The sequence below is a fragment of the Artemia sp. Qi Xiang Cuo genome, chromosome 19, assembly GCF_049724085.1.
Source record: "Artemia sp. Qi Xiang Cuo chromosome 19, ASM4972408v1, whole genome shotgun sequence".
Classification (NCBI taxonomy): domain Eukaryota; kingdom Metazoa; phylum Arthropoda; class Branchiopoda; order Anostraca; family Artemiidae; genus Artemia; species Artemia sp. Qi Xiang Cuo.
Window position 1 is genome coordinate 41,131,251 of NC_142812.1, and position 27,443 is coordinate 41,158,693.

Genomic DNA, 27,443 nt, shown 5'->3' on the forward strand with positions numbered 1-27,443 from the left:
AAATATAAGAAAAACATATAAAGATATGCGAGACCGACAACTTCGTCGTTCAATCATTTAGTAATTTCTGTTTGTTTTGAGTTTGAGTTGAATTATAGTTTTATTTTTTATAACTTATAAGTTTACTAATGGTTTAATTTTTATTAAGTTTTTTTTTTTTACTTTTAGTGGATTATCCATTATAATTTCAATTTTGTTTTATTCTGCTGAAGACATACTTTCGCTTTTGACTTTTTTAAGTTCATTTTTTAGTTCATTTTTTATTCATTTTATATATTGCTTCCAGTAAAGCGCGTACAGCAATCGCGCTATGATTGGAGTGCAAGGGGGACCCATTATATATATAGTAATTTATGTTCGTTTTCAGTTTGATTAAAATATCAACTTTTTTTTAATAAGTCTAATATACGTTTCTTTTAACTGTTTTATCTCTTATACTGTTTTAACTTTTATAATAACTGTTTTGAAAAAAAAATAAGAAAATATAAAATATAAAAATATAGAAAATATAAGAAAAACATATAAAGATATACAAGACAGACAACTTCGTCGTTCAATTATTTAGTAATTTCTGTTCGGTTTGAGTTTGAGTTGAATTTTAGTTTAATTTTTTGTAACTTATAAGTATATTAATGGTTTCATTTTTATTAAGTTTTTTTTTAACTTATAGTGGATTATCCATTATAATGTAATTTTTTATTTATTCTGCTGAAGAGATATTTTCGCTTTTGACTTTTCTAAGAAAACTCGTTTTTTTTTAGTTCATTTTTTATTTTTTTTGTAAAAAAGGGAAAAAAAAGAGAAAACGAAAATTATGTAAAACAAATTGAAACTTAAAGTACTTTAATTAAAGCTGATATTTAAAAAAGTCATGCATTTTTAATTAGTAAAACAAAAGAAGTTCTTACAATCATAATGAACATATTTATTTCTGAATTTTTCTAATACTGTCATTATTTAAATGAGGTCATATTTAATACAGCCATATTTAAATTATCCATGGGTTTTTATTAGTCAAACAAAATAAGTTTTTACAATCATAATGAACATATTTATTTCAGAATTTTTTTTTAATACGGTCATATCTAATGTGAAAGGGGGGGGGATATTTTAGAGAACGAAAGCTACTAAAGGCCCTTATTGAATGAGCAATTAATATTGTCTTGCTTCTAAGGGACCAAATTAAAAAACTGAATATTAATTTTGCATTGATTCAACGAACATTTTGAAGAATTTTTAAGCTATCTTTGTTAAACAAAAATGAGAGAAAATATAACCCTCTCATTTTTGTATTTTTATGGATTGGCTTATTTTGCCTGCCGAATTGTTAGAAATTAAAAATCTAAATATCCGAACTTGAAATTTCCCTAAAATCGCCCAATTTATGAAAACTACCTGTTAATCAGTTATAGACAGCGCCAATTCAATGAAAATTTTAAATTGAAGTGTAACTATACGGAGAAAACTAAATCAATTTCTTTCCGTAACTTCGTTTTAAACTTGACCAGTTTGAATTTCATTTAGCATTGTGCTATCACAAAGAAATCTTTGTCAGATAAATAATTTACAACCCTTGCCCTGACGGCTGTGGGGGGGGGGGTTGTCATCCTCAAAGACAAAATGTCTGGACCTTTCAATTACGTTGAACAAAATGGATATATCAACATTTTGATTTGATGTGTTTGGGGATATGGTGCGCATGGGAGGAGGGGTTAGTTTCCCTCCAATCACTTTCAACTATTAAAAAAGGCACTAGCCCTTTCAAATTCCAATCGAATGAGCTCTTTTCGAAGTTTCTACGACAGCAAACGACCATATAAAATTTTTTATCAGATGCATTTCGGGAAAATACGAGGTGTGGGGGAGTGTCCACCCTCCAATCACTCTGAATCTTAAAAAGAGCACTAGAGCTTCTGATTACCAATCGAATGAGCCCCATCCGAGGTTTTTGGATCAGCCTTTCTATACATACCTTGTATGCTCCCAGAGCATAACTTAAAACCCTTGCCTTAAGGACTGGGGGGGGGGGTGTCATCCTCAAAGACATAATTTCCAGAACTTTCATTTACGTTGAACAAAAGGGCTATCTCAAAACTTTGATTGGATGTGTTTGGGAAAATGCTGGGCGTGGGAAGGGGGTTAGTTGCCCTTCAATCACTTTCAACTATTAAAAAGGGCACTAGTCCTTTCAATTTCCAATCGAATGAGCCTTTTTTAAAGTTTCTACGACAACGAATGGCCATCTCAAAATTTCTAGCCGATGCGTTTCAGGGAAATACGACGTGTGGGGTTGGGGGTGGGGGGAATCCACCCTCCCATATCTCTGAATCTCAAAAAGGGCACTAACCTTCTGATTATCAATCCAATAAGCCACCTCTGAAGTTTATACGATCCCCTTTTCCACATAATCCTTATATGTCCCCAGTGCATAACTTACAACTCTTGCCATAAGGGCTATGAAGGGGGGGGGGGTTGTCATCCTCAAATACATAATTTCTAGACCTTTCAACTAGTTTAGCAAAATGGTTATCTCAAAATTTTGAGTGGATGTGTTTGGGGAAATAATGGGCGTGGGAGAAGGGTTAGTTACCCTCCAATCCCTTTTGACTATCAAAAAGGGCACTAGCCCTTTAAATTTCCAATCGAATGAGCCTTTTTGAAGTTTCTACGACAACTCCTTCGAGACGAAGTGCCCTGTTCTAATATAAGCTGAATGATAAAACTCAGATTGATCCATCACAAAAACCAACTGTATTTGAAGAAGCAATTATTAAAGATTGTTTTTTAATGTTTGTTTATTTACCTTTAATGATGGAGTTTTAATTTTTTTTTTAATTTATGATATTTTTCTTTATTTGTTTTGATTTTGTCTCCACGATGGGATGGCCTCCCACGCCCCTCCTGCCCAGCATTTTTTTTCTCCCATCCTTTCTTTTATTCCTTGTTTTCTAAGTTTTTGTTGTTATTGTTTTCTCTTTTATTAATTAAGTTAATTTTGTTAATATAACTATTATTATGACGAGGTGTTTTGCGCATGTCCTATTATTTACACACCCAACCTTACCAGCTCTTCTCTCTGTTGGGGGTTAATGTTTTTGTATTTTAAAGTATATTAATTAGAAGCTCTAAGTATCTAATCGTTGAAAAAGCGGACAAAGTTTAAGCAAGCCTCAAAAAACCCGGAAGTGATGCGGAAGTTCTTGAAGGGATCCCAGACCAGTGGAAAAACGTGCTCATCTGACATTATGGAAGAGGAGTGGTTAAGGCATTACTCTACAGTGTTTGGTTCCAAAGACCCCAAGTTTGAACGGGATTGTGATAAATGCTTAAACGAAAAACTCAGAACCCTATTAAAAGTGCGAAATACTTTGTGATATCTAAATCGACTGTAGTTAAAACAATTCATAAATTAAAACGTGGAAAGGCCTCTGGTCTCGATGGTATTTGCCCGGATAACCTAAGGTATGGCACTGGCCTCTTGTTTGAACAGAATTTCTGTTAAATATCCTCCAAAAAGAGAAAAAATAAAAATCGGTGCACAGGATATAGACCAATTACCGTTTCAAGTGCTCTCAGTAAAGTCCTCGAGCTACCTCTCCGTCCAGGAATTTTGGGGAAGTGTATATTGGATTATCCTCAGCTTGGAGTCCAACGAAACCTGAGTAGCGCCTTTGTACATATACTTTTAAAGAAAGCTATTGACAAAGCTCGCATAATGTGATCCTATCTCTTTATGTGCAGCGTAGACATCTCAGCTGCCTTCGATTCAGTTGTGCAGTCTCAGGTGTTCCTCAAATTACTCGAGTATAGTGTGAATGCTTACGTCGTAGTGCCTTTTTAGTACTCGGCCTGTTTTGTGAAAGTTAGACTGTCAGGGGATCATCTGAGCAGACTGATTAGACTTGTTGTTGGTCTTCAATAAGGATCTGTGTTAAGCTTCATCCTGTTTAATACCCTGACATCCGGAATAACAAAAAACGTTACTCGGGGATTCAGTATCAATCTATGGGACCTCAGGCTGCTTTCGTACGCTGACGACATGCTAATGTTAGGCTGCAACTTTACTTTTCAACAAGAAAATATTGACCGCCTGATAACTGGTTGCAAAATAATCGGTCTAAGTGTCAATGTAATACAGACTGAGTTCTTGGACTTCTGTCGCTCGACAAGCCCTCAGCAAAGCAGTGGTCTTACATATGTGACCGTTGAACAAACGAAAATTTTCCGTGTAAAGTCCATAAAGTACCTGGGAATAATATACGGTCATGATGTCAGAAGTTCTCGTTTATTAATAATTGAGAAAATAACCAACAATATTCGATTAAGTTACAGGAAACTTACAGGTTTCTCTGAAATTTAGCTTGAACTGGAATATTCTTGCAAAGCTTTACGCAGCTGTTGCTCTCCCTCACCTGCTTTATGCATCGCCGATGAGACTGGTTCACGGAAGCAAACAGACTAAAATTCCGGTCTGTATGCTGCAAATACTTCAAGTTTTTGCTTCAATACCCACTCTATGAGAGAAACACATTCGTTCTAAGATCTCAAAATATGGTAGACCCAATTGACGTTGTGCCGTCTACTGAAACAAGTGCAGAAAAGAGGCATTTGAAACATTGTTCGACTTTCTGCCTCTAAATCTGATCTACGAGTGCAAATGAAGAAGTTACTACTTAATTTTGTTTTTTGTGATGAGTGTTCTTGTTTTTTCTTTTTCTTCTTTTGCATTATTCCGCTTTTCTCTTTTTTGTATGAGCGGGTAAAAAAAATATTATTATTATAAAATTCCTCCCCTGACAATAATTCCTTCATGGAAAGTTCTTTTCACGTAAAATACCCCCTTACTCGCGGCGAAAAATTCCCCCCATAAATTTCAATTCTAGCTAAAAATTTCCACAGGAAATTTTTTTGCGGACGATTCCACGTGAAAAATGTTTCTAGGTGCACTTTCATTTGAAAAAAGACTCATTTCTGTTTGCTTTTAAAATCATGCTGGAAATTCTTTCCTCTACTGAAAATTTTTCCCGCAAATACCTTCCCCTCCCCCTTATAGAAAGCTGCTCCCGCAAAAAATGCCCCCTGGAGAATTTTTTCCGTGGAAAACTCCCCCATGGAGAATTTCTCCCGGCGAACCCCTCCCCCCAATGGAAAGATACTCTAGACACGTCTATCCCGATACTCTAGACGCACATGTAAAATGAGTTGACAAAGAGAACGTAAGACAAATTTTGTGTGTGGTCGGCCAACAAAAAAATACAACTCCTAATACATTAGACAACAAATACTTCCCTTAAATATTTGTATTTTTTGACATCATTGTGGTTGGATAACCAATGCTCTGACGAAATAAAATGGCACTACTTAAAATTGCATCTTCTTCACATTGCTTTCATTAGAGCTATTCAGCTTTTTTGACTGGAAGGTTTTGGAAAGGACCAAAACGATTGTGTGTAGGAGTCTGGGTTGAGAATATACATTATCGCAGATGAAATAATTCGATTAGGAATTCTGAAAACTCCAGGGTAAAATTTACTCTGGAAAGTTCACCCCCAGAAACCTTCCTCCCCACAGAAATTACCTCCACGGAAAATCACTCTAGCAGAAAACTCACCCCTCTCCCCCCCACAAAAAAATAATAACAAATACTATATGTAAAAAATGGGAAAATTTCATGACTTTCAGATCTTTCCCCAAGGACTGTGGAGGTTATGTTATTCCCAAAGACATACCTACTGGGCTTTTCAACTATACTGAGCAAAATGGTTATCTCAAATTTTGATCAGACGACCTTAGGAAAAAAGGAAGATTGGAGAGGGGCTAGTGGCCCTCCAATATTTTTGGTCCCTTAAAAAAGCATCATAACTTTTGATGTCCCTCCGAATGAGCCCTTTCCCAATACTCTAGGACTATTGGTTTGATGCGATCACCCCTGGGGAAACCAAACTAACAAAAAACAATAATAATAATAAAAAAAACAACAAATAAACACGCAATCCTTTCTTACGACCTCCTCCCAGCCCATTCGGGGTTAATCTGCTTTTCCTTTGACCCTAGATGGATGTCCAAAAATGACGATCAGTGATCTTTGTTCTGGCAAAAAATACAAAATTCCACATTTTTGCACATGGGAGCTTGAAACTGCTACAGTAGGGTTTTCGGTTACACTGAATCTGATGGTCTGATTTTCATTAAGATTCTTTGGCTTTTAAGGATTGTTTACCCCTTTTTTTAAATCAGGCAAATTTTCTCAGGCTCTTAGCTTTTGATGGGTAACTCTAAATATAATGAATTTTATATTTTTGGAATCACCAAAATAGGCCAATTCTTTTAATTTATCTACTAATATAAAAATTTTTTGGTTCGTTATCACGAACTGTTTGAAAGATATGGTTTAAATTTGGTTCCAATTATTTGAGAACGACTCCTGAAACACAAGGGCAAAATTGGAATAAACACAAATTGGAACAATAAGCTTTTTAAATATCCTAAAAAAAAACTTTAGCGTAAACACCGAGATGTTGAGGAGGTGGCAACCCCCCCCCCTCAGATACGTAATAATTTCTGTTCGTTTTAAGTTTTAATGTTGCTCCTTACTTTCAGTTAAAAACTTGTTGTTTTAAATTTAATTTCTGACTGTTTTTTAATAACACCAAGAAATCCAACTCCCCCTCCATGAAAAATTTCCTTTCCTCATAGAAAATTCCTCCATGGAAAGTTAGTAACACGTAACCCTCCCCACTTCAACTAGAAAAGCCGCCCTCCTCCGAAAAATATATGTATACTTTCCGATAGCCTATACTATAGGGGAGAGTGGGGAACCCTGCGACAAGTTCAACTTGAAGCTCAATATCTCCTAAATATACAGTCTGATTTTCTTGCATTAAACATCAAACTGTGGCAAAATCATTTGGCTTTTACTGGGATTTTTCTCAGATTTTTATTGCACGCAGTAAAATTAGTAAGACTTATTTTTCAGAGGGTCCCGTTTTATCCCAGAGTACCACTTGTGCGGGTACTATGGGTCAGGGTGGTGGGTACTTTGGGACACCATGATAAATCAGTTAAAACTTCGTATATTTTTTGGTATAAAACTGTAAAAATACAATTGACTTATTAAAAAAAAATATTCAACAGAGTAGTGGGTCAGGTCTGCATCAAAGCTGATCATCTTGGCAATGCGTTTAGTTCCGTCCGAGACCATTAGAACTGGCAATTTCATCACTACTTCTGAACTATCGACAAACACTTCATCGCGCTCTTTCGGAAACGTAAACTTCCAGGCTGGAACGTTTCGTTTCAAAAATTGACAGTTTAGCCGTCTGGCTCGGCCTGACGCACTTCACTAGTGTAGAATTTCGATCCCTTTTTCCCCTTGTACTCGACTAGAACACAGTCACCGGAACAGTAACTGGGAGTCACACACTCCTCTTCCGCCAATCAAAAATCTTCAGAGTAGAACGAGTCGTCAGAATTGTCGTCACACTCAAAGTCCCCTGGCCCTGCTTCATCTCCACTTTTATCACTGAACGTCAGCAATCTCTTTGTAGTTTTCTTCTGAATCTTCGGCTTTTTGGCAGGAGGCGCTTTCTCGCTTTTCTTGAGATCCTTCTTCTCTTTTTTTGCCTTCTTTTTGTTTTCTGCAGCTTAAATCGAGTCTTTCACCGGTGTAGAAGTCAATATCTTGGATACTCCAGGCTTCCTGCCTGTCTTTCTGTTTGTAGCTTCCCTTCTTAGCAGGGGTATAATATCTTCTGGCACAAAAAATGAGGTTGAATGGGTCGTAGTACTGGGACTCTGACTCAACCGAAGCTCCTGTGGATCTGGTAAATTTTTGTCAATAGTGGTAGACTGATTTCCCGGCTTAGTAGTATCTTCTCGTCGCAAAGCAGGAAGAAAGTCAGACTCCTGCCACACTCCAGTATTCAGCGGGGAAATTCCTGGCTTTGAGAATCCGCTAGTGATATTAGTCTGAGAGAAGGCCTTAGGAAAAGCAGCCCCAAGTCGTTCATCGATCTCATATTCCGTCACTGCTTAACCGGGATTAAGTATCAACCAGTTCGCTGTTCCTTGTAACCAGTAATTTTTTAAAGGTCCATAAGTTGAACCGTCAAGAAGCCGCAACCTTGATGATGTATGTGGTGGGAACGCAAATAAACGTGCTCCATTTTCTTTCGCCAACGAAATTGCATCGTAACTGGTGTAACTTTCATGATTGTCCATCAGAATCAAGACAGGATTCTCAGGAGATGGGTGAAAATGCGATACAAACTGCACTAAATACAGCAAAAACAGGTCCTTTGTAATCCAAGCATTTCCAGGCTTGCCACTTGCTATTCCAGCAGTCTGTGGGGGGGCTCCATCAAGAAGCCTTTCTAAAAAACGTGCTTTTGGGAAAATCAGAAAGGCTAGAATAAATCCACCCATGGTATTTATAGTGCCCACCATGGTCACCAGCTTTCCTCTCTCTTGGGAAGTCGTTGCAGCAAGCTTCTTTACTCCCTTCGGGCTCAGCACTCTTTGACACTTGGTCTGGACATTCGTGAGCCCAGTCTCATCGAGGTTGAAGATCCAGCTAGCAGGGAACTTGTATTTTGAATACAACTCTCCGAGATTTCTGTAAAAGGTGTCAACAGCAACACGACTGAAACCGAGATTTCTCTGGATACTTCTAGGTTCCGGCCTTCTAAGGAAAATTGAAGGATGCTTTCTAAGAAAGCCATACATCCAGTCTTTGCCTGCAGACTTTTCTTTGTCCCAGCTTGACAGATATGCAAGTCCGTTTCGTTTCACAATAAGCCAAGCCAGCTCTCTGGTTCTCTTCCTGGAGAGACCATAGTGCATTCGGGCTGCTTGAAGGATGTACTCCTCAAGTAGAAGCTCCTGGTCAATCGTAAATAGTCGCCTGTTTTCATAGGCGGGAGTGTAACTAAACTCTTCTTTTTCTTCATCCGTTCTGTAACGAAGCGCAGTGGCATATCTGCTAAGAGTGGACCGCTTTACATTGTAAACTTCAGCAGCTGCTCGAAGTGGCATCCCATAAAGGTGAACATGTACTGCTTTCTTCATGTCCTCCTCATTCCAGGAGTAAAGCGACGGATCAGCTTTCCTCGTTTTTGGCATTCTAAAACGAAAGAAAGAGTTTTTAGTTTATATACTAAGTTTAAGTTCTTCTAAGTTTATATATTAGGTAAGATTTAAATTTCATTGAATAATTAGAATGTATGGAACATCTGATTTAATATAGTTTTATGGAATATAGAAATAATATATGATTTTGTATGATATAAAGAAAAAAATTATACAGTTTAGATTTGAAGTATTTGAGACTTAGATTGTAGGTTTTAGATTTTAAGACTTAAATTTGAATTAGTGGAGTTTATTTTATGAAAAAAAAATTGAGTAAATGTTTAGGGAATGTAGAAATAGTATAGGATTTTTATGAATGTTTAGATTATAGATTATAGATTTGAAGTAATTTTTTTAATAAATTGTTGGAATTTATTTTAAACCAGTGGAGTTTATTTTATGTGTTGAGGGGGATTCGATTGGCCTGGATTGTAAAATATTTTATTTTTTGGAGGTTTTTTTTAGGATTTTTGTAGCTACCTAATAACACAAGGCCCATTGAGAGTAGAAAAACCAAAGAAAGAAGTCAACATAAGACAAGAAGCATACTCTTGAAAGTTCTTTAGGCTAAAGCAATCAAGGGTACCCTGGTACAAAATAAAATGAACCTGTCCCAGTGTACCCCGGAACACGCGTCCCAGAGTACCCTAACAGTACGAACTTATGAAAAAAATTACATCAGCCACTAGATGGCAGAAGAACAGTACAAAATTTATATCATCGAAAAGCTCATAAATTTCTCTATCTAATGGGCTAAAAGTAAGCTGCTTACCTATGATAACCGTAGAATTTCGCAAAGCAAAAATTTTTTTCAAAAACCACATAAAAAATTCTTACCTAAATTTTGTGATAGAAAGTTGCATATGCGACCACTATACTACACCCAGAGATAGTCCAAGAGATGGCACTTGAGGTATGAGTAGGGGCAGATTTTTAGCTTGAAGTTTTCTGTCAAAAGTACACGTGTCTCAACGGCCCTGCGTTCCAACGTACCCAACTCTCCCCTATGTAAACAATGGGCAAAGCTCATAGCTTGCAGCCCTTCCCCTGGGGGTTGTGGGGTAAATTCATCCTCAAAGTCTTATTTATTGGGATTTTCAACTATGCCAAACAAAATGGCTACATCAAAGTTTTTATGAGGATAATTTAGAAAAAAAGGGGCATGGGAGGGAGTCTAGCCGCCTTCGTATATTTTAGTCCTTTAGAAAGGTCACTAGAACGTTTTATTTCCGATAAGATGAGTCTTTTTCAGATCTTCTAGGATCACTGGTTCGATAAACACGCATCCGTGATCTTGCTTCTGGCAAAAATGCAAAATTCGACATTTTTGTATATAGGAGCTTGAAACGTCTACTATAGGGTTTTCTGATATGTTGAATATTATGGTGTGAATTTTATTAATAATTCTTGACTTTTAGAGCCCCCCCCCCTCATTTCAAAATCAGGTATTTTCTTAGGCTCGTAACTTTTGATGGGGTACGCTTGAGGAATCTTATATATTTGGAATCAGCATAATAATATGATTCTTTTAATGCATCTTATTGATATCAAAATTTGGTCTTTTAGAGTTTAAGCTATTATTGAGCCGAGTTTTAACAATTCTTATCATGAACTGTTTGAAAAGTGTCACTAAACATCTTTCTTTCTAAGTTTCAGTTTATATTAAAGAGTGTTGCTCCTTACTTACCGTTCATTTTTCATAAACAGTTTGATTGTGTACATTTAGCAGACTTATCTTTGACAAAAAAAAAAAATGTTATTGTTCAGTCTAAAAATACTGCATTTTTCCATCTGAAAACTTTGCCTCAGTTCTCTTCTTCTGCGTGTTAATTTTGTTGTTTTTATCCTAACACTTAAACAGAGTTTAATTACTTTCTGAGTTCCGAAAAGTAATTTATAAAATTTAGAGGAGAAACTGTGAAACCTTTACAAAAGTTTCATATAGTTTATCAACACCATGTGAGAAAGCTAAAGTCGCGTACTGAGCCATATTCTTTGGAGTTGGTCAGCATTCACCCGTTTGCGTAACTCTTATCGTTCAAGGGGCCTTAACTCTAAATTGTGTCACAATGCTTCAGCTTAACGCATACTACTTGACAGTTAAAAGGTAAATATTTCATGATTGGTCAGCTGAAAATAACCTACCAGTCCCAACCAAGTCTGCATTAGGCCCGTTTTTTTTTAGCACTAAGATCTTACATCTTTCTGCAAAGATGATCGTTTTTTAACTCATCTTTTTTCTAAGATCTTACAGCTCACTGATGTTAACAAAAAGTGGGAAGACCGCCACTGTTTTGCCATATAGAACAATGATGAGAGAACTTTGATGATCTACTCATCATTGTTCTCAGACCGCTGATCAGAGCAGAATGATGAAAGACGTTTGCACAAAAACGAAAAAAGATATAAGATCTTTGTTGAAAGATTTCACTTTTAAGCGTTTTCTGACAAAAGATGTAAGATCTTAGCACATTGATGAGTGAAAAAACGCCCTATTGTAACATTACTTTGAACAACTTAGAATTAAGTCAAGAACACACTCTTTGTGTAATATCGTATAGGACGTTGAAACAACGTTTCAGTAGCAGGGGACAGGTAGTTGCCCAGTCTGGCCAATTGAACCCTGTGCCCCATATTACCAAGCAGAGTACCTATCTGATGTCCTACTACATGCTGTGAATGTTGAACGCGTGTTAGAGGAAATCATGTCCATCCATAAAAACAAGGGTTCCATAGCTACATTAAGATACAAAATCTTTACTCACCAGCAACTATAATGATGTATACACCCTGGCTCTGTAAAGCTGTTATTTCTCGTAAAATTGCATCAGATGGGTCTTCCACAATGGAGCTTCCGGGAAGAAAATTCTGGAGAAAAATATTTTTGATCAGGCATATTTTTAATCAAGAACGTGATAGTTCGAAAATACATCCAGTGAAAAGTATAAGTTATGTTCTTATGTATCTATAAATTACATAATTATTATATTTAAACAAAATCTTCTGTTTTTAGCTCAAAGATAAAGGAGTTCTTGACTGACAGTAAAATGAAAATTGCATGGTCATGGAAGAAACTTACAGACCCCGGCGTTGAACTTTCCTAGGACATTTCATTCGACAACACCTTTTCACCCTTCTCGCTTATTTTTTTTAGGTTACTCTAGATTATTTTACCGAAGGAAAAAGACAGATTACAAGCCTAAGCTTCCATGGTCAAAAATAGGCTTAATTTCTGAGCAATATTTGTGCCACAATCTGTGCCATGTCTTCACAATCCAATCACAATTCCTTGCTTAAGAGACAAATAATCCCCCCTTTTGAAACACAATTTGTTTTAGAACTTTCTGCGTGAAACTATAAATCAGTGAGAATAGTGACGTATTTTTTTCAAAATCCTGTGGGGGGGGGGGGGCAAAGCTGGAGTCGATTTTCCCAAATCGAGTGAAAATCACAATGAAAACTGAAAAAAGAGCAAAATATTGCCATAAAGATAAAAATATACTATGGAAAACTGACCCGTTTCTGTGGATGCGTAAATTATGCAGGCTTATCTTAGTCATGACGAGACTTTTGAAGAAACTAAATTTCAGCTGGAATTTAGTAAACTGTAAACTGTGGTCGGGGTGGGGGAAACAAGAATCTGGGAGGGGCAGTTGTCCCCCTTGCCTCTTGGAAAATTAAGCCCCTGAGTGAGAAGATTTTAAAGATGAATTTTACCTGATTTTTCTTCCTTGTGAAATTCAAGCCAATAAATAATGTCAACTTTTGAGTCACATCACAATATTTTTAATAGGCAGCCTTTATGTTTTTTCCTGATTTTGAACTCTCCCTTCTCTAGCAAACGTAGAAAAATGAAGACAAACTTACAGAAAATAAAACTAATAGTGAGAAACAAAGGTATTTGAGTTCCGGTTGACTCAAATTAGGTTCCAAATACCATTGTAAATATAATAATCTTGTCATATTATATTATTCATTTGAAACAGCGTTATATAGTCAATAAGTGGGTGTAATATCCCCGTTTTCTCTAATTCCCTAGAAACTAAATCTAAATTGACAATAGCTGTCTAAAACTTAATAAAAATAAAATCACTTCAAAATTTCCCAATAAAAGCTGAAATCAAAATAAATTCAATAATGCTCATTATTCTCTTTTCAAGGTTTTTTTTCATTTTTTGCTATTCAACTGTAATTCCCAAAAGTCGACAAAAAAAATGTAATCTATAGTATATTTAGAATAACGTCCTTTTAAATATTTGTCAAAGCAAGGCATATTTATGACAAAGCAATATCGAAGCAAGGTATCAATAGCAAGGTGACTGAGAAATCCTTTTTGGAACCCTTCTTTTTTATTGCTAGCTGGGAAGGGAAGTAACCCAAGTTTTAGCTTAGATAAGCATCGCACAAGCGCGAATCCATTCATTGTGACTGATCTCCGTGACTTATCAGAATAGAAAAACTCTGTCATGTCACTGCTAGTTGGGTAGCTCTTGATGCAAAAGAATTATATAATTACTGATCGTATTAATAATGGTACAATTGGTGAATGTCATCATTCCCTTCAAGTTGCTCAGAACGAATCTGCTCATGATCTAGTCCTCGAGGGAACATCTGCTATGTGCTGGGAAGTTTTCAAAGATTTTTGTATCAAGTCAGATGATCAACTAGACATTGTTAATTCTAAAGAAATTGAAAACTTAGTGCATAACTTGAAAGCTCAAGATATGATACTGAGGAACTTTCACGGAAAAAGCACCAATGACGCAATATGCTTTATATTTTACTGTTAGGGAAGGGGGCAATAGCCAAACTCTTGTTTAGAGTGATTTTCGTTCGTCTTAAGCTTGATTTGCACATTCAATTTAAGTTTTCCTCGGTTTAAGATTCATTTATTAATTTATATGGTACCTGTTGTATGTTTGTTTGTCATGATTGTTTATTTAATTTCTGTTCGTTTTGGGTTCTATTTTTTTTTTAAGCTTAGATTTGTGTGTTCAATTTAACTTCTGCTCGTTCTAAGATTTATTGTTTCATTTATATGTTACTTGTGGCGAGGCACAGGCTGTTCAGCCCAACTTGGCACCAAGGATATGATGGATCATTTTCTGCCACTGATGTCGGTCTTTTCATTGGGGGTGGATGATTTCCTGTCACGATTTATCCCAATTGCGTCCGTACTTCCTGAAACCTCCCAAAGGCTCGACGTCTTGCGAAGATTATGTGAAGATTTAGTTTGGCCACCTTGGCGTTTCTTCCTGTGGGAGAGGGGCTTAAATTCAAGGGACTGACGGGTCATGCACTCACTTGGGTGCCGCATAACATGCCGAAACCATCTGAGCATTCTGCTCTTGACGATAGCGGACAATGGATGCTTCTGATTGCACACTTGAATTAGTTGCTCGTTGCTTATCCTTTGACTTAGTTTGAGGTTGTAAATGGCTCACAGGCACTTCCGGTCCAATATGTCGAGTCAGCGTTCTTCTTCTGCCTTTATCGGCCAGGTTTCGCATCCATGCAGCAGGATAGAGTGAATACACGTCACGTAGACTCGACATTTGGTCTTCAGGCTGATCTCTCTTCTGGACCATAATGGCTTACGTAGTTGGCCAAAGGTACTCCATGCCTTGTTTGTTCCGGCCTCGATCCTTCACGAGGCCCTACTCTTGATATCAATCAGTAGCCCAAGGTATCTGAATTCTTCTACCTATTCAAGCTGTTGTCCGTATATGGAGACTGACAAATTTCTATTTGTGGAAAGGTGTTTGGTTTTGGGAACACTGATGGCCAGGCCTTGATGGTTATATGGTATATAATAATATGGTATACAATATGGTACCTGTTGCATGGTTGTTTGCTAGGATGGTTTATTTAATTTCTGTTCGTTTGGGTTAAATTTTTTCATTTTTGTAATTTCTGGTTGTTTTAATTTTGAATTTTTTTATTCCTGCTGATCTTAAGTTTAAAATAAACTTTACTTTTTTTTGAAAAATTCCTTTTTCGGAAAGTTATCTTTTTTTTAATTTAATGACAAAACAGTTAGCAGTTGCTCTTAGATAACCATACCAGTCTTTTTTATTCATATTATTAGTAACTTTGCTTGGTCATCAAAAGATGTTTGTATTTACGGTCATGTACGCTATTTCTTGAGTTCCTCATATTTAGTAACGAGTATAGAGTTTGAGGTTTGAGAGCAAAACTATGCGTTCTCACCAAAAACTAGAATATAAGAATAATGTTTTATTTCTGTTTTAGACGATGAAAGCAACAAACAAGGTCATTAGCAATGAGCCCAATTGCAGAACCGACCGTCTGATGTATGATAAGCGAACATCATTGAAGTTTTTCAATATATATATATATATATATATATATATATATATATATATATATATATATATATATATATATATATATATATATATATATATATATATATATATATATATATATATATATATATATATATATATATATATATATATATATATATATATATATATATATATGGTCAGTACCTCCTCAGTGTTACATTTTTGGTCAGTGCCTCCAGCGGTTAGTTTTTACATCTTTCTGCTGAATGAGACAAATAATTCAAGCATACAATAGCAGTAGATAATATTTGGAAATAAATTAGTGCTGATCAAACTTCCATTTTCCTTTCTGCAGCACAAATGTGACGTTTAAAACTAATACAGGGACACTCATTAATCTAGATTTTTTTTTATTAACAGGTGTAACTATTTACTTTGTGCTGCTTTATTGTTATCAGTCTTATTGTGTTGTTTAAATATTATCTTGACAAACTTCAGAAAATTTGTATACTTTTATAAAAATGCTCTATTTGCTTTGCCTTCTCCTCAGTCTCTCCATAAATTATTATGAAAATCTTTACAAATTCCCAAGAAATTAAACAATAGCTTAGTTCCACTGTCAGCTTATAAAACATACTTTGTACCAACACAGCGGTGTAAGCTCTGCAAATTTTAATTTGCACCAGTCCCTTCCTCCTTGGTCCACCTGGACGGAATCACTGATAAATGGTTTCAAATGATCGGCGGGAAATTTTTCAGATTTCGACTTAAGATTATATCTTTTGACGAGTTAAAACCTAGCTTCTTGAGACGTAGTAGGCTAGGGTTGACCAAGCAATGTACACACACTAGAAGAGGGGTACTCAGATGTAAAGGATATATGACCTAGAGCAGACAACGATATTTGGGGCTTTGTCCTTGTGAAAAGTGTTGTGGAAACAAGTTTCATCTTATATACGTTGTAAACGATATTAAAATAGTTCAGTTTAGCCTTGTCAGAGCCCCAGGACTAAGTATCAGTCCAACTAGCCTCCCAACAATCTTGAATATCTCCAAGGCTGAAAAGTGTTTAGGGAGAGGGATGATTCTTCTCATATTGGTTTCATTTGGTGAACATTTTTTTATTTATTTTTCTTATTTTTAATAACTTGATTGTTATTCTTAGCTCTCAAGTAAAATAAATTCACCTCCCCATTCCCTTGAACCAATACCTTAGTGGAAATGTAGTCAGAAAACCTGTTAAAGGAAATATTCATATTTGACTGTCCTTGCACAAGTTTTTCTTAGTAAGTATAAAAAACAAAATAATGAAATAAAATTTCCAACATAAAATACATAAAAGGGGAAAGTAAATATACACTAATTTTTGGAGGTAAAGCTTTACTTACGGATCTAGACCCTACAAAAAAACTAATTTTGTAAACCATCTCAAAAACCAAAATACCAAAAAAAGCATAAAATAATAAGTAAAAATAGAAAGAAATAAATTAACGAAAAAAGATAGAAGATATGCACAAAAAAGAGGCAAGAGTTCCTTTACTTTACATTTTCAAAGCAAATAACAGGTCAATATGAGCAGTAACCATAACATCACCGACTGAAGTTGAAAGAATTCCCCTATAATCGCAGATTTTGACATAGATGACTATCAGCCTTTCTATATGCTAATTGATCGGGGAATCTGGAAAATCAAATGGTCCACTTTCTTTTATTTTCTTCATGTTGTTTATTCACCCTTATTAGCCTCAAAACCATTTCGCGACGATTTTATAAAATAAAGCATTTTAATAAATACATACATAAAAATAATGAAATGAAGCAGCATTGGTAAATTTTTACCAAATCATATTATTGAGTAACAACTAAAGTGAATATACCATTCGATGCCTTTTTCTGTGCTGATTACGAATATAATAATCATTTTTTGGACATGAATTTTAGCCCCCCTCCCCTGCCCTAACCTAACCACACCCCCAACTGTGCAAATATTTATCCTAAATTGACATATATACGGGGGGGGGGGCTAAAATTCATTTCCGACAGTAATGACTATCATATTCATAATCAGCTTAAAAAAAGGCATCGAATGGTATATTCAATTTATTTGTAAGTCAATAGATTTGGTAAAAATTTACCGCAGCATTTTATTACGAAACAATAATAATCAAATGAATAATAAAGTGAAATTTTGCGATAACAAACTGAGGACAAAATTTCGTTGAACAAAGCTTTCTGATTTTGGGATATATGTGAAAGAAGAAAAATATTGGAAATACTTGAAGGTAAAGAGGTGAGGTTGGATATCGAGACAATCGATTAACTGGATAGCTTCACATACCTAGGTAGTATTGTTGGTAAAGATGGCGGGTGCAGTGAAGATATTAAAAATAGAATAGCCAAAGCTCAGGGGGCTTTTAACAGTTGAAAAAGTTGAGAAGAATGGGAAGATAAGTCGGCCAACCAAAATTAGAATATTGGAAGCTACAGTGATGACAGCGGTCAATTATGATTCTGAAACATGGGCGCGTCTTTTAACAAGATGTCTTCCAGAAGAATTGTCTACGGTTCGTTTTCGTTATGCTTCTGACTCACCGTATCTTAAGAAGTAAGCATTACAAAAAATGTGGTTTTATTTCACTTTCTAGGGCTATATTGGCAGATTAGTTGAGGCAACTAGAACACGAGTGCCGAAGAAGGATCACATATTGCCAAAGATCGTGCCTTTCGACCAAACATCAAGGGCAAACGAACAGCAGGTTTTCCCTAGTTTGGGTGTGAGGAGCTCTTAAGGAAGGATTTAAGTGATATAAGAACTATTTTTGAGGGTGTAAAGAGGGAGGTTTAAATAGATGGGATGGAGTAGGGGCGTGTCTAGCTGTGTTGGCATCGGGTGGCTTGGTTCTACAGTGAGTTGTTGTTGTTAGTATTAGCAGTGGTAGTAGTAACAGACAAGAATATCCACTGCTTAGTCGTAAAGCTAAAAGAATACTGATGCCATTTGCGATGTCCTATTTGTTCGAAGCTGGTTTTCAGTTGTCGCAGCAATAAAAAGTAAGAGGCACTCGAAAATTAATATTGAACAAGAAACAAGGGTCGCCACATTCAATTTTATTCTGAGATTTCAAAATTTGTGTAGTGCACAATAAGCCAATACCTTCTTTTAATAATGTTAATGATTTCAATCATTAACCGATATTCAATATATTGTTTTCCAATTTTAAATTTGTATTTAATTTTTTTAAACTAACATAAAAAAATAAAGTTTACTTAAACTGCTTGTCGATCTCTTACAGAATTAATTTTTACCACGGACAGCCACTGCAACTAAGTATTATGGAGGCTACCTAGAGTCAACGTGGATCCTTCACAAACAGTTGAAATAAGATATTTTATATTATTCCAAGAACACAGTGTCCGTCTTTAATTTTTAGTGGTTAAAATGAATAATCGCTTTTAGAAAGGGAGGTTTTCTAGTTTCTCAAGAAGGTGAACAATTTTGAAAAAAGCTGAGGTACATGCCCCTCTGAAAGAAGCAATTTTACGACAAGCGTTCAGCTTTAATTCGCAGCAAACAGACAAGATACAGCATCATATCGTTATTTAATTTGCAGCATCATATCTGTCCTTTCTCCAAGTAAGAATTATTACATTATTTGAAATTTTTATAATAAAAGGATGTAAACTAGCTTAAAAAAAGGAAAATTGCTCTTTTTTTAGGTGATTTTCAACCAATTTTCAGTGTATTTTTAATCTGCAAAACTCTATACATCAAGTTTCAAGACTTCACTTCGGTAGATTGATACAAATGAATTTCAGCTACGGAATAATAGTAAAACTTTCCCCTTCTGTTGATATATTGAAACTTTAGGAGAGCAGAAAAATAGCATACCAAAACTAGCACAGGGAACATAAACTTTACGGGAGCCGTGGAGAAATCTGATTTTTTTTTAGGGAGCCGTAATCTGAAAAAGAATGAAAACCTCTATCTTCAAAGTGAAACTTCAAAAAGAAAAGACAATGAAGAAACAGGAGTTTGGCATAAACAAAAAATGTAGACGGAGATCACCTTGGCCTCTTCGCTAACGAAACCGATGACACCCACTTTTACTTTATCAAATACATAGATTTGTGAAGCTTCAAACGAAATGTTTCCACCACTGCTGTCAAATGCCCTGAGATTTGCAGCCAAGACGTCTATATTGTTCTCCTTGACACCGGCAAAAAACTTCATTGACTCAGCAAAGCCTTGTTTAATATCTTCAACAGACGGCACCTATTAAATAGTACAAATCTAGATAAGCAAATATATTTTACAGTTCAAATAAAACAGAATACGAAAACAAGGGAACCCTTAACAGGGTTGCCAGCCCTAGTGACTTATCACTGTTTCTAGTGATTTTTTTTTCTATAGCCTAAACAAAAAAAATCACCAAATCAACACATAAATCAATAGTTTATTTAAGAAAAACATCAAAATCTAGTGATTTTTTTCATCGGACGGCAACCCTGACCCTTGGCGTTTTAACATGGACGTGATATGAATTAAAACCAGGGTTGCCACCGTTAGTAGGATTTTGCTAGATCTAGTAAAAAAAATCTAGCAAATTTAGAGGATCTTGCAAATTTCCTGAAATCTAGTTAAAACTAGCAAAAAGTCATGATTTATTGTAAACAAAACCTTTTTTTATTTTCCATGAGTTCAGGGAACAAAATTATCGTAAACATATGACAATTTAAAATTTTTGCTTGTCTGTTTTACAATTTACAATTTTGCTTGTCTGTCTCAGAGACAGACAACCAGTCACCTATTTTAATAAACAGACACTTCACTTCCGGCGTCTAAAGTTTGACGGAATCAGCTTACTGTGTATCAAATCTTACCAACCAAAAATTAAGCTATAATGACACTTGTATTAGTGATGTTTTGGAATGCATTAGAATCAAAACAAAACCAACCACCCAAGGTGATTAGGTGAATCTCCTCAGTTTGAAAATTTTTATTGAGTAGAAAGGAGCCTGCTGAGAGAAATTGAAAGTAAGTACAAATCTAAAAAAAAGGATTTCTGAACTTGTAGGTTTCCGGAATTTTCAATCATACAATGAAAACGAAAGAAAAGAGAAAAAAAGGAAAAAAGATTGTGAAAATCGTATTAATTATCCTCCTATAGTAAAAATCGATGCTTGATGGTGCGCGTGCGGCATAGCCGCACGCGCAAATTTTTTTTGAGCATTTAGTAAAAACAGATGCGATCTAGTGAATTTTTCCTCTCCGATTTAGTAAATTCTTCCAGGTCAGGGTGGCAATCCTGATTAAAACAGTCGAGTGTTATACGGCAGAGCAACAAATATTATAAACAAGCTGATATTTGAATTGTTATAATTCATAAAGGTTAAACTTTCATTAAGGTCTGAGTTTCAAAGGATCCAACCTACAAATTTCTAAAACTAGAAATATTCTTTTGTTTTCAACTTTTTTCTCGGTTATAAAATAGATGAGATCAGGTATATAAAACTTGATGACAATCTAATGTTTTTATGGAGTTTTTGTTATTTTTTTTTTGGGGGGGGGGAGAAAGATCACACTTTTTTGTGGCTTTTTAAGTCAATCTCAAATTTGATCTCCAATATTTAAATTTTAGCCTCAGATTTGTAATCAACAACCTTAGAAATCCTTAAATTCCTTAAGTGTTTTTTTTCAATCACGGTTTTCTCCCTTGTATACGATCATTTTCTGATAATTTCAATGTTTTTGTAAATGTGATGCACTCATTTTTTAAAGCATGTCCCAGGAAGGTATTTGGTCAAGCATTTTGATTCAAAAGGGAATAGAGGTCATCCAGTTCATGGTTTCCAACGACATTCTGAGTATATCTCTAAATCCATACCCCAGCGAATGGCATAATTGTGTCAAAATCCTGTGGGGGGTGGTCAAAGTTGGACCCAAATAAAAAAGGTAAAGATATATAATATATAAAGGTAAAGATAAATTGAACTGTTTCAGCGGATGCTTGAAATATGCAGGCTCATTTTAGCTTTGACAACATTTTTGGAGAAATCAAATTGCAGCTAGGAGGGGGGAGGGGGGAAAACTGGGGTCTGGAGGAAAACTAAAGTCTGAGAAGGGTGGTTGCTCCCTCTGCCCCATAGGAAATTACGCCCCTGACCGTGGTTGGAGTGAAGCGCATGATTTTCAGTAAAGCGCTAGTTTTCTGTAATCCTGCAAACATAGGGAAAGATCCCCAGTGGATTTATTTGCATTAGTTTTATTGATATGTGTTAGATAGGCTGTGAAGTAATAAGTTTTGTTCGTTTTAAGTTTCAACTTCGCTCTTTACTTCCCTCGAAAAAGCTTTTTTTTTTAATTAATTTTTATCCGATTCCATTTGGGCTGCAGGGACACTTAGGGGTATATTGATTTTTGAGAGCAGAACATCCACCCACATCCCAATTGTCAAAAAAATCTGAAGGCTTGAATTTTTTCTTCAAAAGGCACTTTTATACATTTTAGGTTACTACGGCAAGAGCTTGTTCTTTACTAGGTTGCATCTTAATTTGGAACCAAAATCACACAGAGGAGGCTGGAACATAATAAAGACCGAACCGCATCATCGATAATAGATCTGCTACAAAGAAAAAAAAACCAGTAAACATGATGAATCATGTTGCCCTCTTAGGGGCAATCTAGTAAGTAACGAACACAATCTAGTTCGTAGTAGCCAACATTTAAATAATTGCTTTGCAAAAAACTGTCAAGTGAGAAATACTCGCCATTTGAATTTAATTTAGGAATGGTAACTATTATTTCGGTTAATCTCAAGGGTACTCCGCATGAGCAGGATGTCCCCTTTTCAACCCTCACAATTTACACTAAAGCTAATAGTGCTTTAAAAATACTTTCCATTCAAGTTCATAACCCCTTTTGTTTCAGCAGTCGTTCTTGAAAACCTGTTTTTAAAATTTAATTTCTGATCCTTTTTCAAATTAAATAAAAAAAACAAGTTTTTTAAACTGAAAGTAAGGAGCGACATTAAAACTTAAAACAAAAAGACATTATTCCGTATATGAAAGGGACTGTCCCCTCCTCAACGCCTCGCTCTTTACGCTAAAGTTTTTTATTGTTTTAAAAAATAAAGTTGTGAGACAGGGTCAAACTTTAGCGTAAAGAGCGAGGTGTTGAGGAGGGGACAGTCTCTTTCATATACGGAATAATTTCTGTTCGTTTTAAGTTTTAATGTCGCTCCTTACTTTCAGTTTAAAAAACTGTTTTTTTTTATTTAATTTTTGAACGTTTTTGGATAAATGGAGGTTTTGATCTTGGCTCACCGTACATGAATGATTAAAACAAAATTTTCATATTAATTTGCCTACTTTTATTTATTTAAATGGCTTTCTCGAAACTTGTCTAATTCTATTTACGAACGTTTTTATTAGTAATTAACATACGTAACTTACGAATTAACTTACGTAACGAACTTCTATATTCATACATTTTTAATACGTTTATTAGGGGGTTCGCCCCCTAGGCAATACCTTGCTCTTTAAGCGAAAGTTCGAATTTTGTTCCAATTCTTTAAAAATGACCGCTTAATCACAAAGGCCGTTAATTAGAATAAATAGCTCTTATGAAAGTACTAAAAAATATTTGGCTTAAAGAGCGAGGTATTGACTACGGGGTGAACCCAATCATATATGTAATATTTTCTGTTCGTTTAAAGTTTCGTTGTTGCTGCTATTGCAGTTGAAATACTTGTTTTTTTATTTTAAATTTCTGATCTTTTTTAAAATAATGCTGGGAAGTCCGGCGCCCCCTTCATAACAATTTCCCCTCCCCCATGAAAACTTCCTTCATGGACAGATCCTCCCACCTTAGCCCCCGCCCACCCCCCCCCCCCACTACCAGGAAAAATCTCCCCTGAAAACGTCTGTATACTTCCAAATACTATATGTTAACATTGGGTAAAGTTCATAACTTTCAGCCCTCCCCCCGGGAACTTCGGGGGATTAAGTCATCCTAAAAGACATACTTATTATATTTTTGAACATGCTGAACAAAATGGCTATCTCAAAATTTTGATCAGGTGACTTTGGGAAAAAAATGAGCGTGGGAGGGGGCCTAGTTGCCCTCCATTTTTTTGGTCACTTAAAAAGGGCACTAGAACTTTTAATTTCCATTACAATGAGCCCTTCTACGATATTCTAGGACAATTGCGTTGATACGATCACCCCTGGGAAAAAGAAAAAAAAGCCCAAAAAAACAAAAAAACAAATAATCACGCACCCATTATCTTTCTTCTGGCAAAAAATGGAAAATTCCACATTTTTGTAGATAGGAGCTTGAAACCTCTACAGTAGGGTTCTCTGATACACCGAATATGATGGTGTGATTTTCATTAAGGTTCTATAACTTTTAGGGGGGTCTTTCCCCCTTTTTTCGAAAATCAGCCAAATTTTCTCAGGTGCGTAACTTTTGATAGGTAAGATTAAACTTGATGAAACTTGTATATTTGTAATTAGAATTAAAATCTGATTCTTTTGATGTATCTAATGGTATCAAAATTCCGTTTTTTAGAGTTTCGGTTACCATTGAGCCGGGTCGCTCCTTACTTACAGTTCGTTACCACAAACTGTTTGATCGCGCCAAGGCTAAATCAAGATATGATATGGGTTACCTGACCCACAAAGCCCCAGGTTCTTCCTATTAAATTGTGGTCATCAATAATTGTAAAATTGATTTTTCTTTTGTATTATTTTTCCCATATCGTATTAATATCTATTTGTAATGGTTTATATTTTTGTCTATTATGATAAATAAAAGTAAAAATATTGGCAGCGTCCTTCATTCTACTCATTCTATACTTATTCTCTGTTTACCTGATGCTTCAATGAGAGTTGTGATATTTGGGTGTTAAAATGCACTCTTTGAGACACCCCCCCCGTCCGAAATTCCCCATCACCCCGACGTTATATTAGCATTCTTTTAGCTTTTTTTAATAGCTTCATTTTTATCTTTATTCATATTAAAATACAACTTTGCAAAATATGAAGCACTCAGCTTAGTTATGTTTTGTTACATTTTTGCGAGTTAGAGCAACATTTCCGGTGGGGGGGGAGTTCAAATCCCCTAACCCTACCCCTGGATAAGGCCTTGCCTAAATCATGTTCTTTACACTCTAAAGCTCGTTCCACTCGCCACGCCAATTGATGAATTCCTGCGTCCGTACAGAGCTTCCTCTGTTAAATTCCATTTGATTAATCGGACATCGTATTCTTGGTGTCAGAGTTACTCATGAGATACCTATGAATCAATCATCACATCACTTTTAGTTGGAATAATATTAACGTAGTCATTTGACTAATCCCCTTTCCCTAGTTTAAGTATGAAGACACCTCCAACTTTAAAACAAGTACGGGAGACATGATCGTTCAAATGCCAATTCTTTACCATTTTCACTTTCTGTAACTATATTATTGTCAAATCTAATACTCTTCTTCCTTTTGTTACAAAACCCGGGTTCGAACCCTAGATCAATTTTTGCTAATTGTAGATTTTAGGTGAGTGGCTCAATTTTGGAATTACGATTTTTGGCTTTTCAATTTTTAATACTGCTAATTTTATACTTTATCTTTTGACGGCCCTCCGTGTTGTTCGGTATGTTTCGTCCACATTTTCGTTCAGACATTGGTGAAGATTGTCCTTATAAATTTTTCCTATAATGCTGAAGAATTTTAGAAACATTTGGTTTGCTTCATCCAAGATTTTTCATGGCCTTATAAAGTCCCACTCTTGGGTTACTTTTCTTAAGTCATTTCATGATGCCAGGCTAATGTGGTTTTCGACATTATCATTTAATATCACACGTTCATGGCCGATCAGATTTTTCTTCATAACGGATACTACATATGTAGAAAATACTTAAATAATTTCTATGTATATAGATTCTGTGGATGGTAAAAGTAAACTCTGAAAATGGTGCATGTATAATTGGCTCCCCTGACCTACCCCATGATGCATTCTCTGAGGGTCCATGGGTCCTGTACAATCACTAAAAACGTCTACGTCTTTGCCACCAGCCTCCCAAGGTTGTATGAAGAAACTTGACAGTGAAAGGGCACTAACAACACTCTACCAGCCCTCTAGCAGCCATACTACTGAGTTCACTTCATCTTTGACTACTTAAACAGGTTTCGTTAGAATCCACAATTATTTTAGGGTCTTGAGGCTCTATTAAAACATGTTAATAAATATAAAGTTATCATAATTTTAGCCAACAAGAACAACACGCCTTGGGGTTAGCGCTGAAAGTAAACTCAAGCAATCAAAGAAAATACTAAATTCAAAATATATATCAAAATGACAGTCGTATCCTGAGAATACTTACCAATATGTCAGGTAATAATATTTTCGTAATATTGACTGCGGTTTCAGATTTTGCTAATTGAAAAATCCTATTTGCTCTAATTATACCACCAGCGTCTATGTACAAACTGTGATAAACTGAATCATTACGTAATTCTGAAACTTGTTTGACTATCCTGGGGACTCCTCCATAGCACAGTTGGTCCTTTGTCCATTGCTCCAGTACTAAATTGAAAGGTTACAATCATTATAATGCTCCTATCTTATTCCCGAGCTTTTTCAGGATTTCCCCGAAAGAGAAAAGGCTCTCCAAAATCTTCATGAAAATTAACATTAACAAAAATTAACGATTTCTATCTCGCGTTAATATTCATGAATTTTAAAGGTAAATTTTCTGTGAGCTTTTGGATACTATTATTTGAGGATTTTGAGAAAATGGGGGAAATTTTAAAAATGAAAATGGATGCTTTGCGCTAAAATTGCCTCCTGTTTTAAATATATTTTTTGTTTGTTTCATTTTTTATATAGGTATTTAATGGGAAATACAAGTCAGTCATTTATTCAGTAAGTGATTTCTGACACCACACTGCCTGATCATTACAAAACCAGAAACTAGAAAATGGAGAAAGAAGCGAGGTGATTTAAAAGCCACTGAAAAAAAGGAGAAAAACTGAAATATCTATATAACAAAGACCTGATAGGCAGTGCAATAGCACTGACTAATAAAATAGATATGTGGGCACAGTGTATTATTTATTCATTTTACACTGGGAAATTTCGTATAGAAAGGACCTCAAGTTCAAGTTCAATGGGGCTCATTATCAATTCAAAAATTAAATTACACATTATAACAGTACTAAGTCCATTCTTGGCCACCAAGATATTCAATTTTAAACATAATACGGACCGTGGTCGCTACTCCTACTCTGAGAAACAACCATTCTTCTCATTTTTTCCAACATAACTACCAAATGTCTTTCTGCCCTTTGCCCCACGGAAACCACCTCATCATTATACCAAAATAAAACAAATTTTTACTTTATTTTTATCTATTTATATTTAAGACATTATATAATTTTTTTTTTTAATTTTTTAAATAATATTTTCCAATGCTAATAAATTATTTTTCACTCTTCTTTTAAATGACGTGAGGGTGCTCCTACCTCTCAGTTTTTCTGGGAATAGGTTCCATGATCTTGCACTAGTTATATTCGGAACAAAATAAAATCATACAGCTGGGGTGAAGGATGTTTGCAAGTTTGATGATGATCGGGTATTTACATTATGCATGGCCGAGATTGGTTGAAATAATGTTTAAATGCCAATGGTAGTTCGCCAGCTAGAAAGTTGAACACAAAGGTCAAACATGACTGATGATGTAGCGACTCCATTAACAAATACTATTAATTTTTTCCAATTAATTTCAAAGATTGTTTATGAATTGAATTGAGCTTCTGCTGGTCAGATTTAAAAGTCGATTGCTAGATCATTGCATAGTATTGTAAATGGGGTCTGATAAAAGCGTTGCATAGCATGACCAGTGTTTCCTGCGGAAAAGTATTTTTTAGTTTCTTTAGTATTCAAAGATTCTGGGATATCTTTAGCTCTACTGCTTGAATATGATGCAGGAATAACAGGATCTCATCAAG

General features: G+C 35.4%; 1 protein-coding gene across 2 annotated transcripts in view; it reads right to left on the bottom strand.

The window, feature by feature from the left end:
- Positions 1–27,443, bottom strand: part of LOC148940845 (5'-nucleotidase-like) — a 143,751-nt gene that overhangs the window by 79,917 nt on the left and 36,391 nt on the right. Inside the window, exons 2-4 of one of the 2 annotated variants that reach the window (XM_089104761.1) lie at positions 25,817–26,019; positions 19,504–19,710; positions 11,892–11,994 (exon numbers count right to left, since the gene is read on the bottom strand). In XM_089104761.1, the coding sequence (XP_088960887.1) occupies positions 11,892–11,994; positions 19,504–19,710; positions 25,817–26,019 (513 nt within the window). The remainder of the gene's footprint in view (positions 1–11,891; positions 11,995–19,503; positions 19,711–25,816; positions 26,020–27,443) is intronic. The other variant, XM_089104762.1, reaches the window with a different exon arrangement.